We start from the raw sequence: 14,168 nt of genomic DNA, 5'->3' as shown, positions 1-14,168 counted from the left end.
AACAAGCCATCATTTTCTTTGTTGATAATCCAAGTGCTTGGCTGGATGATGGTACAAAAAGCCAACCCATCTTAACGGATTCCAGGCCCCTTTCACAATGTGACTTTTTTATTATTACAAGTTGCATTTAGCGTCAGAGTTGAGTTATTTCTCAATCCAGTGCTCTTCCAAGATCTAATGGGCAATTATCTGTGGAGGAGAAGTTAATGGGTGTCCCATTTCACAAAGTCCCCAGTTATTTATGTCAATGAGCACCATTGTGTGGAAACGTGGCAGACCCGTGCTAACCGCTCGACTTGTTTAGATTTTCTCTATGGAATCCCACACCCATTGTAAGCCAGCAATAACCACAAGACCCGTGTGTGTGTTTTACTCGAGTGTGTAAAGTCCTGTGTGTATATATAGACAAATGTAATAGGTACATGTAAATTCAGAGACATGATGAAAGTATATACTGACGTACAGATCCACGCATGCGCGCACACACACACACACACACACATTGGCCACCCCGGTACCCGCAAACCCATATAAACAGACATCATGCCTCCCACATACACCACACACACACTCACCACAGACACTTACACAAGCAGAACTGTAGACCTACCACCACATACTCAGACAACCCCCTACACACAGACACGCACGCACATAGCTACGGACCCACAGCCACATATGCAGGCATCCCCCCATACACACACACACACACACACACAGAACCAGAGACCCACCACCAACATCAACACCCACAGGCTCAGGCTTGGTGACATCATGGCTTGGATGACAGCACGTCTTCCAGCCCTATTAGTCTGATTGTAGGTGGCTCCGCCGCAGTGATTTATGGGTAAATATCCATAGTCTGTGTTGATTTATGAGCCATGTTTTGGTCCCTTTGGTCCCCAGACCGCACGATTTGGGAGGGGGAATCCTATACAAATAATGACATTGTAAAAGTGTGGAGACAGTGAGGGAGAGGGGGGGAAAGACCCACCCTGTCACTCCCTCATCACCCACTGCTGTTGACATGTTTTGATTGGTCAGTGACACCAGGAAGTACACACAAATATTTCAGTCACCCTGCAGTTTTCTCTCCTAGCATACACCTGTCCACCTGCACTGCCTGAGTAGCTGCCTCCCTACTCATGTCACTTTCTATTAGTTCTTCTGACTAATTCTTCTGCTGTTGATGCATCTGTCTGTCAGCCACCCCAGTCATCTGTTTTTTTTCTTTCTTTTTGCTGTGCCTCAGAAGTGTCTGCATTTTTTAAGAGCCCTATTAATTCTGTCTAACACTAGAGTGGAAAGTGGATTAGCGCAAGAAACAGAGACGGAACACACTGTTCGTATTCTCCACATCATCTTTGTATTTGTTTGGGTTTATCGCAGTTCAGACTACTTAAAAAAATAAATAGTTTTTATTAAACCCAGAAACAGTGAATGATTACTGGAAAGTTTTTGACCAGCATTAACAAATTGATTAGATTTTTCTTTTATCAGGATATATTTCCACCACAAAGTATTAAACACAATAGCCTCTAATCAAAACAATAAAGAGTCAGAGCTTTCTTTTTCTTTTTATCTCACCCTCTTGTTCACCTTTTCACCCCTTTTTCTCAAAAGAGATGCGGAGGAGTTGACGGCCGTGAGCGGTTGTTGTTCTTTTCCGTGCTGTGTTGATCTGTGCAGATTGATTAAGCAGTAAAAATGCACTGACCCTGATTATGTAACACCTCTCAGAGGGCAAAAGATAGTTGTAAATGTCAAAAAAAGTCACATTTTGCCTAATTTACTGGCCAATTACTGCCTGTTGGACACAGCTGTGGTATCTCAAAACCCTGTTCACTCTTTTTTTTAAGTGGTACAGTGAAATATTAAAAGATCTGAAGCTGTGTTTTATGTTAATAAACATCATTTAACACATATTTATAGAGTGTCCATCAAATCATCTTATATACTATAATTTACCATTTATTCCAACACATTCATGTACGAACCCTCACAATTTCGGTCTAATTATTAAGTTGTAGTTTTATTGAATTGCGATCGGGAGACTTGCTGCTTTGTATCCTGATGCCAGCTGTCACACTCGTCTCCCATGAGCCTGCAAAGGAAGGATGAACTAAAAGGCCACCAGGAACCCACTGAGAGCCCTTCAAGGAAGTTGCTAAATATATGTGTGGTGGTGTGCGCATCGGAGAAGGAGCGCTGTGTGCATTTGCATCTACATGAATTGGCCTGTGTGTGTGTGTGATGGTGTGAGATATAATTAGAAAAGCTTCTTCTGACTGGCAGGTGATGGGCCGACCTGCTGTGGCCCCTCAGTGGCTCAAGCTGGGTGCTTGCATCTCATCTAGTCACAGCCGCTCCAATTGGCAGGTGGATTTTTTTTCTATTCTTTTTTTATTGTTGCTGAGGAAGGCAAGAGTGGGCAGTGGTATAGATGGACGCAAGTAGAAAAGGGAGGCTATAAAATAAAGTAAGTATGACAGTATTTCCTGTGTAGCTTTTCAGCACATTGCCAATGTGTTTGACATTTCCACCAGCTATGAGTAATGTTCCCTATACAGCCCTGTGCTGCACAGTACTCACTCACTGGACAATGAGGTGGCAGGGATTGGTGTGTGCCCACAGATACTGAAAACACACAGTGAGTCATAATACGCCATATTCACACATACATACACATATACACACAGAAACTCGCCCACAGCAGTCACCCACAGTCGTGCTAAAGGTCAACAGCTGCTCAGCACAATGTACATTTCATCACTAAATTGATTTATATTGACATGAGAGATAAAGGTCTAAGTGGTTTCCTGTGAGTGTAAGATATTGTCTATTAATGTTGGTTTTCATGTGTGTAAGAGTACTTAAACTGCCACTCAACCTCTAGATCAGCAACTTACTCTTGTGTGTGTCCTGCAGACATTGACTGACACCAGTCATGATCAATAGGTCTTAACGAACAAGCGCAATTATTTCAGCTGAATTCTAAATGTATAGAGCTGATCATGATTTTATAATAAATTTGTTAAAATAACCACGATATATGGAAGATGCTGTTAGAAGAAAAAACGTTTCCTAGAGTTCCCAAATGTTTCCTAGAGAAACACAGCAGCACATAAAAATATTGATAGTGTATAGACAGAGCAAAGCCCAATTTTTTCAGGTATAATTTTACCCCGCTGTCTCTTACAGTAGTTGACCCAGTCCAGCTTTTAGACGTTCATTATGGATCTGCAAAATATACTTGCTGTCGCTGCTCTCTGTCTGAAAAAAATAAAAAATACTGTCAGCAACGGTGCAGATCCATCTGGTTTCACCCAACGCTCCAAGCCCCATATCAGCATGGTGACTTTGTTGGCAGGAAAGTCGTGGACGGTGTTTTGTTGTGGTAAACGTTTGGAGAATTCTGCGTTTGCATCACATGTCAGTCAGCTGTATTGGTTTCTTACTGATCTTCATTAAAATCCCATGGTCTCTTGCTGTCACATTGATGCCAGTTGCTTCCTTTGTGCCCCTTTAGTTGGAGTAGTCACACATTGTGCCAGATGACATATTATTCAGTGTGACTACTGCAACAATGTCGTGGGATTACATTTGCAGTGCAACTCACTGTGAATAGATTTAAGCAGCTTTAGACACCTGTGCACTTGGAAAAACGATAATTAGGACCAGAGGGCTGTGACAAAGTGCTTGAATAGATCATTAGCTTATGGTTTCCTTACTGCTGATGTTGCTGTGTCTGTTGTTCTACGTTTAATGAGCAGGAGACAAATCCCAACCCAAACAAAAGGTCTTTGATACGTAGGCAGAAAATTTGTGGAAATGTGTGTGCAGGCATTCTTGACATGCCATTGTCCATTTAAAAGTATTCATGGCAAATCCTTCAAGTCAGCTGTTGCTCTGGATTAAGTGCTTCAAGTTGCACAAGGTGGTCCCAGATGGAAAAACAAGGAAGTTCACCTGAGGTCTCCACTCCTCCATCCATCCATGTCTATCATCTGCACACTCCTCAAAACCTTTCCCCTCCTCTCTGCCGATCATCCCTTTTAGGCTACTGTTTCTATAATGAGCATTTCCTCCACCCCACCACCACCTATTCTCCCACTCTCTCCCTCTCCCCTCCTCTCCTCTCCTGTCCTCCCCTTCACTCTGTGAGCAGAATTGGAGAAGCTTATCGCCTAGCAACTACAATTAAAGTACAACAAGTCAGTGGCGGTAGCAGCCACCATTGGAGCAAGCTTCGCAAACCTTCGTGTGACCAAGAGCTTTAGACAGAAAGCGAGGAACACAGAGAGAGTTGCACGAGGAGGCAGGGAAACAGAGCTGAAGAGTTGAAGTTGAACAGGTGAACAGCAATTAGAGTCGCCGCCGAAACAGCACGGTGAGGACTTTAGGTTCTGGAAGCAAGAGAGAACGGCAAGACAGGGAGAGTGGAGTACCGTTCTCCGACTGGGTTCACTGGGTTGGACTTGACAGGTATGTGTGTATGCTGGAATTTATGGGCGCTGAATGAAGGCATTCTACAAATACGATGCTTGGATCCTTGTGCATTTTTGCTAAATGTGTATTTTTACATTTTACTCCTCGTGCACTCATCTTTGCTTGTGAGTCAGTATTTGAAGTAGCACATGTTGAGAGGATTTATGCTTTTGAGGCATTTGGCAAGAACACAGCATGTACCGTCACAGTGATTTCACAGCTGTGAGGGTATACCAGGTTTTTTTGGTAGCTGCTGTAAAGGTATGTGCTCACACATCTGCTTTCATACATATACAGTAAGATGCTGCTGATATATCTAAATGAAGGATTGAAGATTTTTTTTTTGATTATCTCTCACTTGTTAGTACTTTTTTACATACAATTTTAAGCTGTTGTCTCATCTTGTGTACACCTGCCAGAAATATGTCCTACAGCTAACTAAATCATACACACTCCCTCTGTCATTAAGATAATTGACTAAGGTGTTAAAAATGACAGTTGTCAGGCGTGATATGCCATATTTGCCATAAGGAGTGACATCTACAGGTTTCATAATTCCCCACCAGGAATTATGAAACCTGTAGACAAACTATATATGTACAAAGAAGTCAGAGGCCTGTCAAAATGTCAGTGCATCGCACACATAAAAGCGCACGAGGTCATACCCACCTGAGCTAGCTCCAGAGAAGAGGAGTCACTTGCTGGTCAAAATGTCACTGTGCTGCTCACATAAAAGGGCGCACACACAAACACACTCACACCCAAAGCAACAGTTCTCTCTGATGTTCAGTTGGATTCAAAGGGAGGGAGTACCTTTTTGTCACTTCTTTTTAAAGGTTTAAAACTATTTGTGTGAGTAAATAGTCCTGACTATTCGCATTATTAGAATATGAGACAGTCTGTTTATTTTTTTTTCTTTCATGTCATTTGTTTGTGTGGAGGGCAGACAGGAAGTCAAACAGCTCAACCAAGACTTAAGGGTGCTTCCACACCTGCACAGTTTAGTTCATTTGAATGAAACTATAGCATAACCATTTGGTACGGTTCATTTAGGCTCATATTAACACAATGATTGCACTTGGCTGCTGACCTAAACAACTGCACTTAGTCTAGTTTCAAACTCATCTGGTTCTAGGCCTACCCTCCGAGTCTGCACCACAACTGTAGTCATTAGCTCCCTTTTTCTGTTCAATAGTCTGTATAAACAGACAATACAGTATTCAAGGCTATGAGAAAATGCCATCCCTGCTAGTGTTTGGTATTGAATTGAATTACATTGCTGTTTTTCTTTCAGTGATACATGCTCTTCACGCGGCTTCTTCCTGTATTGACTTTCTTGCTCTTGCCCCAGGCACAACTAACCAATAAGTGTAATCTTTTCACGTTGTTTCTTGTGATGTGTTTTGGCTTTTTAGTATCTGTATAACAAGAAACCAATCCAGAGGGACGGTGCTCCGAAGTTTACAATCTCATCAACTGATTCAGAAGCCTGAGAAATATACCTGTTATACGCTCAGCATTAGCCTTTTTGAACAACAGATGCAGCTGTTGCAATCTGCAAACAATACCAGTAAGAGGATATCAGCATAGTGTCAACGTGTTAGTTAACAACCAGTCACCCTGTACAGACCAAGATAGCTAACTTGAAGGTGGTTAAATAAGTTTGAAGAGTGTGACTTCCTCAGTGAAAGTAATGTAATGTACTTTATTTACTATACAACAAACCACAGGTGAACCAAAGTGCTTTACAAGAGATCAAACAACGATTAAAAAAAACATGAGTAAAAGTAAGATAAAAAATAAAAAAGTAAAATAAAATAAAAGTGTCACCAAACTACCGGGTACTAAAAGCCATTCTAAATAAATAAGTTTTAAGTTTAGATTTGAAGAGTCCCAGGTCAGTGATGAGACGCATGCCAGTGGGGAGCTTATTCCAGAGCCTGTGTGCAGCAACTGAAAAGGCTCAGTCACCTCAGTGTTTAAATTTTGACCTGGGCGCTTCCAGTAAGGGTTGGTTAGAAGACCTTAAAGCCCTGCCACACTCACGAAAGGTTAGCATCTCAGATAAATAAGATGGGGCACTGTTTGTTTTCAGGCTTTGGATTGTCCCTTCTCCCTGAACATCTAACTCAGATGCCAGGTATCTGCAAAAACAACTCTGTGTGCTTTTTTTCCACAAATTGCAGCAGTGCTGCACTTGCTGGCACAATTCCACTTATTGTTTCTGTTGTCCAGTATCTGCAAAGCCATCATTTTTTTTAGACGTTTGGCGTCATCTTAGCACAGATGGTGATGGTTCAGTGTTGAGTTCCTCTATCCAGTATTGGGGTTTTAGAAGAAAAATAATGGATTTTGGTGCAATGACTATGATCTTGAGAAGGTCACAGGTGTAAGTCTTGTAGCCACTATCATCCAGAAAGGTAAAAGAAAGACAACTGGACTTGTAGAGTTTCTTGGAGACGTTTTGCCACTCCATAATTCAGTTCTAAAGGACTGGTGGATGTTAAAGACTAGATATTTACCTGTTGTTGGAGGAGACTTTTTGACTTTGTCCTCTTTGTCCTCGAACCTTCACAGATATATACCCACTACCATATTTCACATGGCAATGTATCTACTTATTCTACTATTTATCTGTAGTTTAACTTGGAATTTAAGGTATTAAAACCAGATATGGTAGTATTTGCCAGCACTGTTTTAGCACTAGAACTAGCAGAACACATTTCCTAGTTAGGAGAAATCCGCCACCCAGCCAGTTGCTATCCCTTGATTTTAGCAGAAGAACAGAGAACAGTTACATCAGATTGTCATCTGACTTACTAGTAAGTAAATGCAACGGGTTACACCGGACTACAAGCTGAAAATGTTGTCAGATAATTGACAGTATTGGCCGTTCCATTTAGGGCTCAGTTTCTCAACTGAGCACCAAGGTGCCATTAGGTGCTTTTAGGATAATGGGTTAGTGTTATTTCCAAGGATGAAAATAAAAAAAAAAAAACAGCTCCACGATTTCACTCCAAAAATGCCTCCCGCCTAAGGCCAGTGGGGTATGTGTGTTCATGTGTTGGATATCTTGCGTGTGTGTGTGTGCTTGTGTTTGTCGCAGCATGTGTCACCTCCGAGTGCTGCACACCTCCACAACATTTGGACAGCAGGGGGATACTATTTGTGTGTCTCCACCTGCATGTATAGGTGTGTTTTTGTGTCAAGTGTGTGCTCTGTGCATGTGTGCCCAATAGGTTGGCTCTGCCGGGGGGGGATGCATTCAAAAGTGTCCTGTTGAGCAGAGCTGGCAGGAAGTATTAATTTTGCACTGGGAGTTTCTGAACTTGGTTGACTTGATCATCAGGGAAATGGCTTTTTAACTCTCTCCCTCTCTCTCTCTCTCTCTCTCCCTCCCTCTCTGCGTACTCAGTATTCTTTTGAAACACACATGCAAACAGCCGCTAGTTTGATAAATGCACGCACATAAACTAAATCCACTGGATAAGTGTTTGTAATTGTACCAAGGGAGCTAATTATTTTTCACTGGAGACAAGGTCATTAGCCATGTAATTGGATCTTACAGGGTGGCAGTGATCATTTGATTGGTGTTGCCTAGAAGGTAAAGCTTCAGATTAGTGGGAGGACTGAGACAAACATTAACTGTCGATCACCTCAACTGTAATAATCCAAACTCAATTAAGGGAAAAGCAGGGTATATTTGTGTTTGGCGACTGGATTGTTTTTCAGGGTAATTAACTTACTGACGCTTTAATTGTTTGCAATATGTTTTGTGCAATCCCTCTGCCCTCTATTTTGTATCTAGTTCTTACGCAAAAAGTTCTTGCCGCAATATACTTCTCCCGCTGTACTGTTCCTGTTATTAGTGCTATTATTCAGTTATACCGTAGCTGTTTGGTTGCCAATTTTGCATTCAACATGCTCTCTGATAACTACATGAAGCCATCTGAGGACAGCCAAGGCTATTATAATGCAACAATACAGAGTCAGTGTGTATTTATGTTAGGTGTAAATGCCCTCTGAACAATACCAAGGTTTTACAGCGTGGAGAGTAGTGTTCTCTTTGAGACTTAATAATGGAAGACCACAAACTCCTTCATGGTGTTTCTAATGTGTGTTCCTCTTTTCTTGTTTCCAGAGTCTGGGCTCCGCTGATAGAAAGGAGAATCAGAATAAGAAGTAAGTCCCTTTTATTCACCTGTCCTCTGTCCTCATCCTGCGCTTATTGCTCTTTTCTGTCTGCTAAAGGCTAAAGGGAACACTGCTTTTAGAAAGAAAAACAATACTTTTGTTTGGTTGTGGAAGACACAAACATTGCCATAAGAACAAAAGACATTATTGTATTTTGGAACAGATTGTGTCTAATTTCCCGGTGTGACTACAACATTAGGCAGCTAGTTCTCCAAGGTAACCCATATTACTGAAGAATTAGACCAAAATCATCTTGTTTAGATGTAATTTCCGTGTGTTTGTGTGTTTCAAATCAAGCTAAGTCTGCATAATCCTGACCCATATTCCATTCATAGCAGTAATACTTCTTGGCTATTCCAGTCGTTCAGCTCGGTCCTTGGATTGGTCACAATCGGCGAATAGGAGCAAACACATTCACAGATTTTGGAGCAGCTTAAATCGGTTTTGTGAAACCATTAACGGTGGGATTCTGTTTTTGTGGAAGGAAAATCAGAGGAGTTTGTGTTTATTGTGTAACTGAATGTCTCTGCCAAGTGTTATGTTGACTGTGACACCTTCTGTAGGTTTGTGATTCACACCTTGGACCTTCTCACTGAGAAATGGCACTGTTCACCACAAACCCTGTTTCTTAACAAAATGTAGCCAGCATCAACAAAATTCAGTGCCAGAGGAAGACAACAAGAGGACTGTGCTGTATCATAGTTTTAGTGAGAAACATCTGTTTTCTGATCTGCTACTATTACATATACTCAATTGTGCTATTTGCAGTCTTTTTGCACTTTCTAACAACGCTAACAGTTAAATCATGGGACTGTTTAGCTCCTGTAGAAGAAAAAGACGGCACTGACTGTTTATAAATACCCCAGTACATGAATTTCAGACTTGCGTATTTGGTGGTTTGGACTTAGACACTGTAGTACAGACGGGAGGACGCAGTACGGTCATTCTGTAATTGAACCAGCAGCCTAACTGATTCCTGCAAAATGCATTCTGGGATACCTAGTTTTCCCAAGTCCACTTAAGTTAGCTCCACAAGCTTAATTGATAAAACAGGAGGACAAGAATGACAAATAGGCTTGTAATTATGTAGCGCTATTGGTCTTCAAAGCGCTTTACAGTCTCAATGACACATCTACACATTCATTCAAATACACTGGGATCAACTCTGGGTTGGTGATTGGAATTGGTGATGCTTTACAAGTCCACAAGAACTCAAGTACAGACAAGAACTACTTCTACTTCTACTTCTAGAACTACTTCTTCTGCTCTGGTTATAAGCATACAGCCATGCGTAACGTAGCCCACAACGCCAACTGCTGATACTGCGCAGCTTTGTTACCAGTTGGTGAAACGCTCCTAATGTGCACTTCCGTTTTGTCTTGCAATTTTCTCTCAGTTACTCTTGGCTTTACTGTTTACACCATCTCTGCTTTCCAGTAACATTTCCTACTTTATGTCGGAGCGTATAATAGGAAGAAAAACAAACCTTGTGATGGAGAAAATGTCTTTTAAATCTAAGAACGTGTGAAAAATATAGAAACCAAACCAAGACTTGAGGTGCCCAGAATATCAGTGTGACGGTACAAGTGGGATGGGAACTTAAGTCAAACAAAATTAGCGATATGTTTTAGTTTCCAGGCAACCAAAGCCACTGTCACACATACACATGTTCACAACATATCGTATCTCCTGTCTGTTTCTCAGAGTGGCTTATTAGGAGAATGTGGGGACTTATTCCTCTAATGTAAGCTTCGCTGAGTGTACCCATGTCTTGAGTACGTCTAAGTACGTACTGTTGAATTTATTGATTGTTTATCTTTGTACAGACAGTTTTGGGTAGAATTATGTGCTTGTTTTAGTAAAATACAGCCTTGAGATGCATATTTGAACTGTCTGTGTTCCCATGGTTTCATAGCAACAAACCTCTTCTTATGAAACATGGAGGCGTGTATGAGTAAAGGTGTGAGGTGTGTGTGTGTGATATCCTAAAGATGCCCAGCTGCAATTTTGTTGGAACTTAAATGAACACGAAAGGCAGAGACATAATCAGGCTCAATCGAAGAACCTTCTCTGACTCAGAAGTTCGCACGTTGACTGAAAATTTGAAATACACAAAGACTGACCGTTTTCTGTCCATCGCTGTGGAAGTGTGTGCTGCGTGTTTGAGGCTTCAGCTCCAGAAGTCACTGATTAGGTATTGCATTATAGATTCAACATACGTTCTTTTGTCATGCCTAATGTGTCGGTGCGCTGGCGCAGCGAGCACTCAGTGTGGCAGACTCTGAGACATCTGTTGCCAGGAGACAAGCAGCTGTATTCAAGAGAGGCATCAGCAGAGCCAACGTGGGATGTCAAGTAACAGCAGTCTGCGTTAGGAGGAGGGAAAGAGGACTGTTCGGCATTCACAGCCACACACTGATTTAAAACACTGATGGTGAATGAGTTCACATAGAGCAGAGTAAATTCAAAACATTATGCACACGCATATGTGAGCATGTCCTTCATCACGAAGCTATCATTAACCTGAGGAGCAAATGATAAGACACAGGCATTTCAGCTCGACATTTAGTTGCTGTGTTACGTGGTGTTTAACATCCCATATGTGTTATCGGTTCCTCAGCGATGTTTACAATCACTTTCTCCAGGCCTTGGCGCCTATTCTGCTTTCTGATCTGCTTTCCATTGCAAAATATGATCAGTAGTTGTGTAGATATAGCACAGTACTACAATGTCAAGACTGTTTAGTTATACTGGCCTCAAAATGTCAGCAAAATTATTTTATTTAACTGCTCAAATTCCATAAAGATTGTATGTCCAGTCATTTCCTGAAACTCAATGCAAATGCAAACCGTGCTTGTCCCCCCGTCAGGCTGCTGTCAAAAATTTGATCTCCTCTGATTCTTGTCAATGCAGGCCTATTGCTCTGGAGAATATCATATCATTCATGCTTTTACTACATCCTACTTGGACCTCTGCAGCATTCTTTTTACAGGCTTTAGCGGGTAATCGCTGGACCATTTACAAGTGGTCCAGAATGCTTCTGTAAAACTCATAACCAGATGTGCTAAAATGTCTCACTTTACATTCCGTATATTTTGATATCTCAGAGGCACATTTCTGACATTTCCAGCAAGGATGCATGGATAAAGGTAACTGTTAATAGTCGTCTATTGATTTGTCTCACTTTTAACTGGCAGTGGGGCTTTTATTCCAAAATCCTCTAAATCAACATATTTCGTTGCTGTACTCTGCCCCAGCTTTAGTTTCAGTTTACTCACAATGAGTTCACTCTTTGGATGCAATGGCTGCAGTTAACACTTCTTATATACACACACAAGGCCTGTATTTTATGCACTTTTTAGAATTGTAACACAGAGCTTTACTGTCTTTGCTCATCTTTCCTATGCATGCTGTGTGCAGACAGTGGAGGAAGAAGGGAATAATCAGGGAGGGATTTAGGCACAGATGTCAGGGAAGAGAGAATTTAATTAGACTAATTTATTCACAGGAGCATGCCATGTAATTGTTCTCATATGTGCGGGATGTACATAGGTGTGTATGTGTATACGTGAGGTGGGTGAGTTGTTCTCCAACCATGTCTCTGATTTAAAGTGTATTGGACTAACATTTCAGTGACTTTTTGAGTTGTTGTTACGACTTGAGGGGCACTTTTCCCGGGTGGAAACTGATTTTTCCGATTATATTTCAGTTGAATATACTGTATTGACAAACTGAAACATAAACTGAGCTTTATACTAGCTCAGTTTATGTTTCAGTTTGCCGATACAAATGAATTTCATGTTGCCCTTCATTAATCATAGTTTTTGACATTAAGTGACGTTGCCTGGACAGTTTTGAAAAGATAATGGGTTACTAACTTTCTCAGCACTTAATTGCTTAAAAACATTTAAACTTTTTCTGTTAAAGTCTAAAACTCTATACACCAATCAGGTATAACATTATGACCACATTCTTAATATTGTGTAGGTCTCCCTTGTGCCTCCAAAACAGTTGTGACTCATCAGAGAATGGACATGGGCCTTCTGAGGGTGTCCTGTGGTGTCTGGCAACAGGATGTTGTTAGTGGGGGCCTTTGGGTCCTATGGGTTGAGGGGAGGGGCCTCTGTGGATCATCCCACAGATACTTGATCAGTTTGGGATCTAGTGAATTTGGAGGCCAGGTCAACACCTTGTGCTGTTCTTCATGTTTTTTGTGTTGTTCCTAAAGCGTTTTTGTGTGTGTGTCTGTGTCAGGCTGCATCCTGCTGGGGATGGGTGCTGCCATCAAGGAGTGTCATTGCTATGGGGTGGGGGTGCCTGGTCTGGTCTAGGTGGGTGGTACATGTCTAAGTAACATCCACATGAATGCCAGGTCTAAAAGTTTCCCAGCAGAACATTGTATTGTCACAAGTTGGTCAATGTTATTTACTTCTCCTGTCAGTGGTTTTAATGTTGTGGCTTATCCGCGTATATGTAATCAGTAAGTGAATAATGCTTGTGATCTAATAAACAAAATCAGAAATAGTTTTTTTATTTGTAATTGTTTTGTACATATTTAAACAACTGTAAATTACTCTTTAGTGGAAGGTTATTTGTTTTCAGAGTGAAATACTTCGTATTTTAAAAGTTAAGATGCTTCATATTTCATAACTCCTCTCACGTTTTTAATCTACAGCTAAGACCCTGCTGTTGTTTTTCTGCCACGCTCCTCACAGCTGAAGCACTTTTCCACCCAGCAGTAGCTTCTTGTTTCCGTGGTTACAGGTGACACATGAATGAAATCTCTGTGGTAATTAATTCACGGCCTAATGTTGACATCACAGATTTTGATTCCAAATTTATTTGGTGCATAGTACAAAGAGTCCGGAGGTCGAGCCGCCACAGCGTGTTCTGTATGACTATAGAGGATGTTCTTTCTCTTTCGTTAGTCGAAACTAAGCAGAGCAAAATATAAAATCAGACAAAAAGAGATACAGATCGAAGACCTACCGCATCACTCTGTCTCATCCCCCAAACCGTACAATCCAGGGCAGAAACATAATAAGGACTGAGGGTTCCCACTGTCTGACCGACGTGAAACACATTCCTTCATTTTTCCAGCCTTTTTTTCTCTGGGGTTCTGAAATCCCAGTGTAAATACGTACTGAGGAGTATTTACAATAGTGGTAATGGTGGTAGGAGAGGGAGCTAGCTCAGTGGGCCGGCGGAGACTGCCTCTGGCTAACTATCTGAGTGTGTGACTATTTCTATTTGTACAGTTAATCTAGTGTGTTTGTGTGCACCCATGTTCAGAACTGCTAAGTATGAGTTTGTAGCTATACTGTTTATTGAGTGTTGTTTCATAAAATGAAGAGAGTATACATATGTTAGCGGAATTTATCCAACTATCTATGTGTGTGTGAGTGTGTGTGTGAGTGTTCTTATTTGATGTGGTTTGGCTGCAGTGATGTTGGGTTGTTTGAGAGCTTCCCAAGAACAGACTGCCA

At 41.3% G+C, this 14,168-nt stretch overlaps 1 protein-coding gene across 1 annotated transcript in view; it reads left to right on the top strand.

Moving 5' to 3' along the window:
• Positions 1–14,168, top strand: part of ankfn1b (ankyrin repeat and fibronectin type III domain containing 1b) — a 97,301-nt gene that overhangs the window by 45,554 nt on the left and 37,579 nt on the right. The window contains exon 3 of the mRNA XM_084567506.1: positions 8,630–8,670. Within this exon, the coding sequence (XP_084423632.1) occupies positions 8,630–8,670 (41 nt within the window). The remainder of the gene's footprint in view (positions 1–8,629; positions 8,671–14,168) is intronic.

Source organism: Chelon labrosus (genome assembly GCF_963514085.1).
Source record: "Chelon labrosus genome assembly, chromosome: 19".
In the NCBI taxonomy this organism is placed as follows: Eukaryota; Metazoa; Chordata; class Actinopteri; order Mugiliformes; family Mugilidae; genus Chelon; species Chelon labrosus.
Note: the sequence above shows the minus strand (reverse complement) of the source record. Positions and strands in the feature narration are given on the sequence as shown.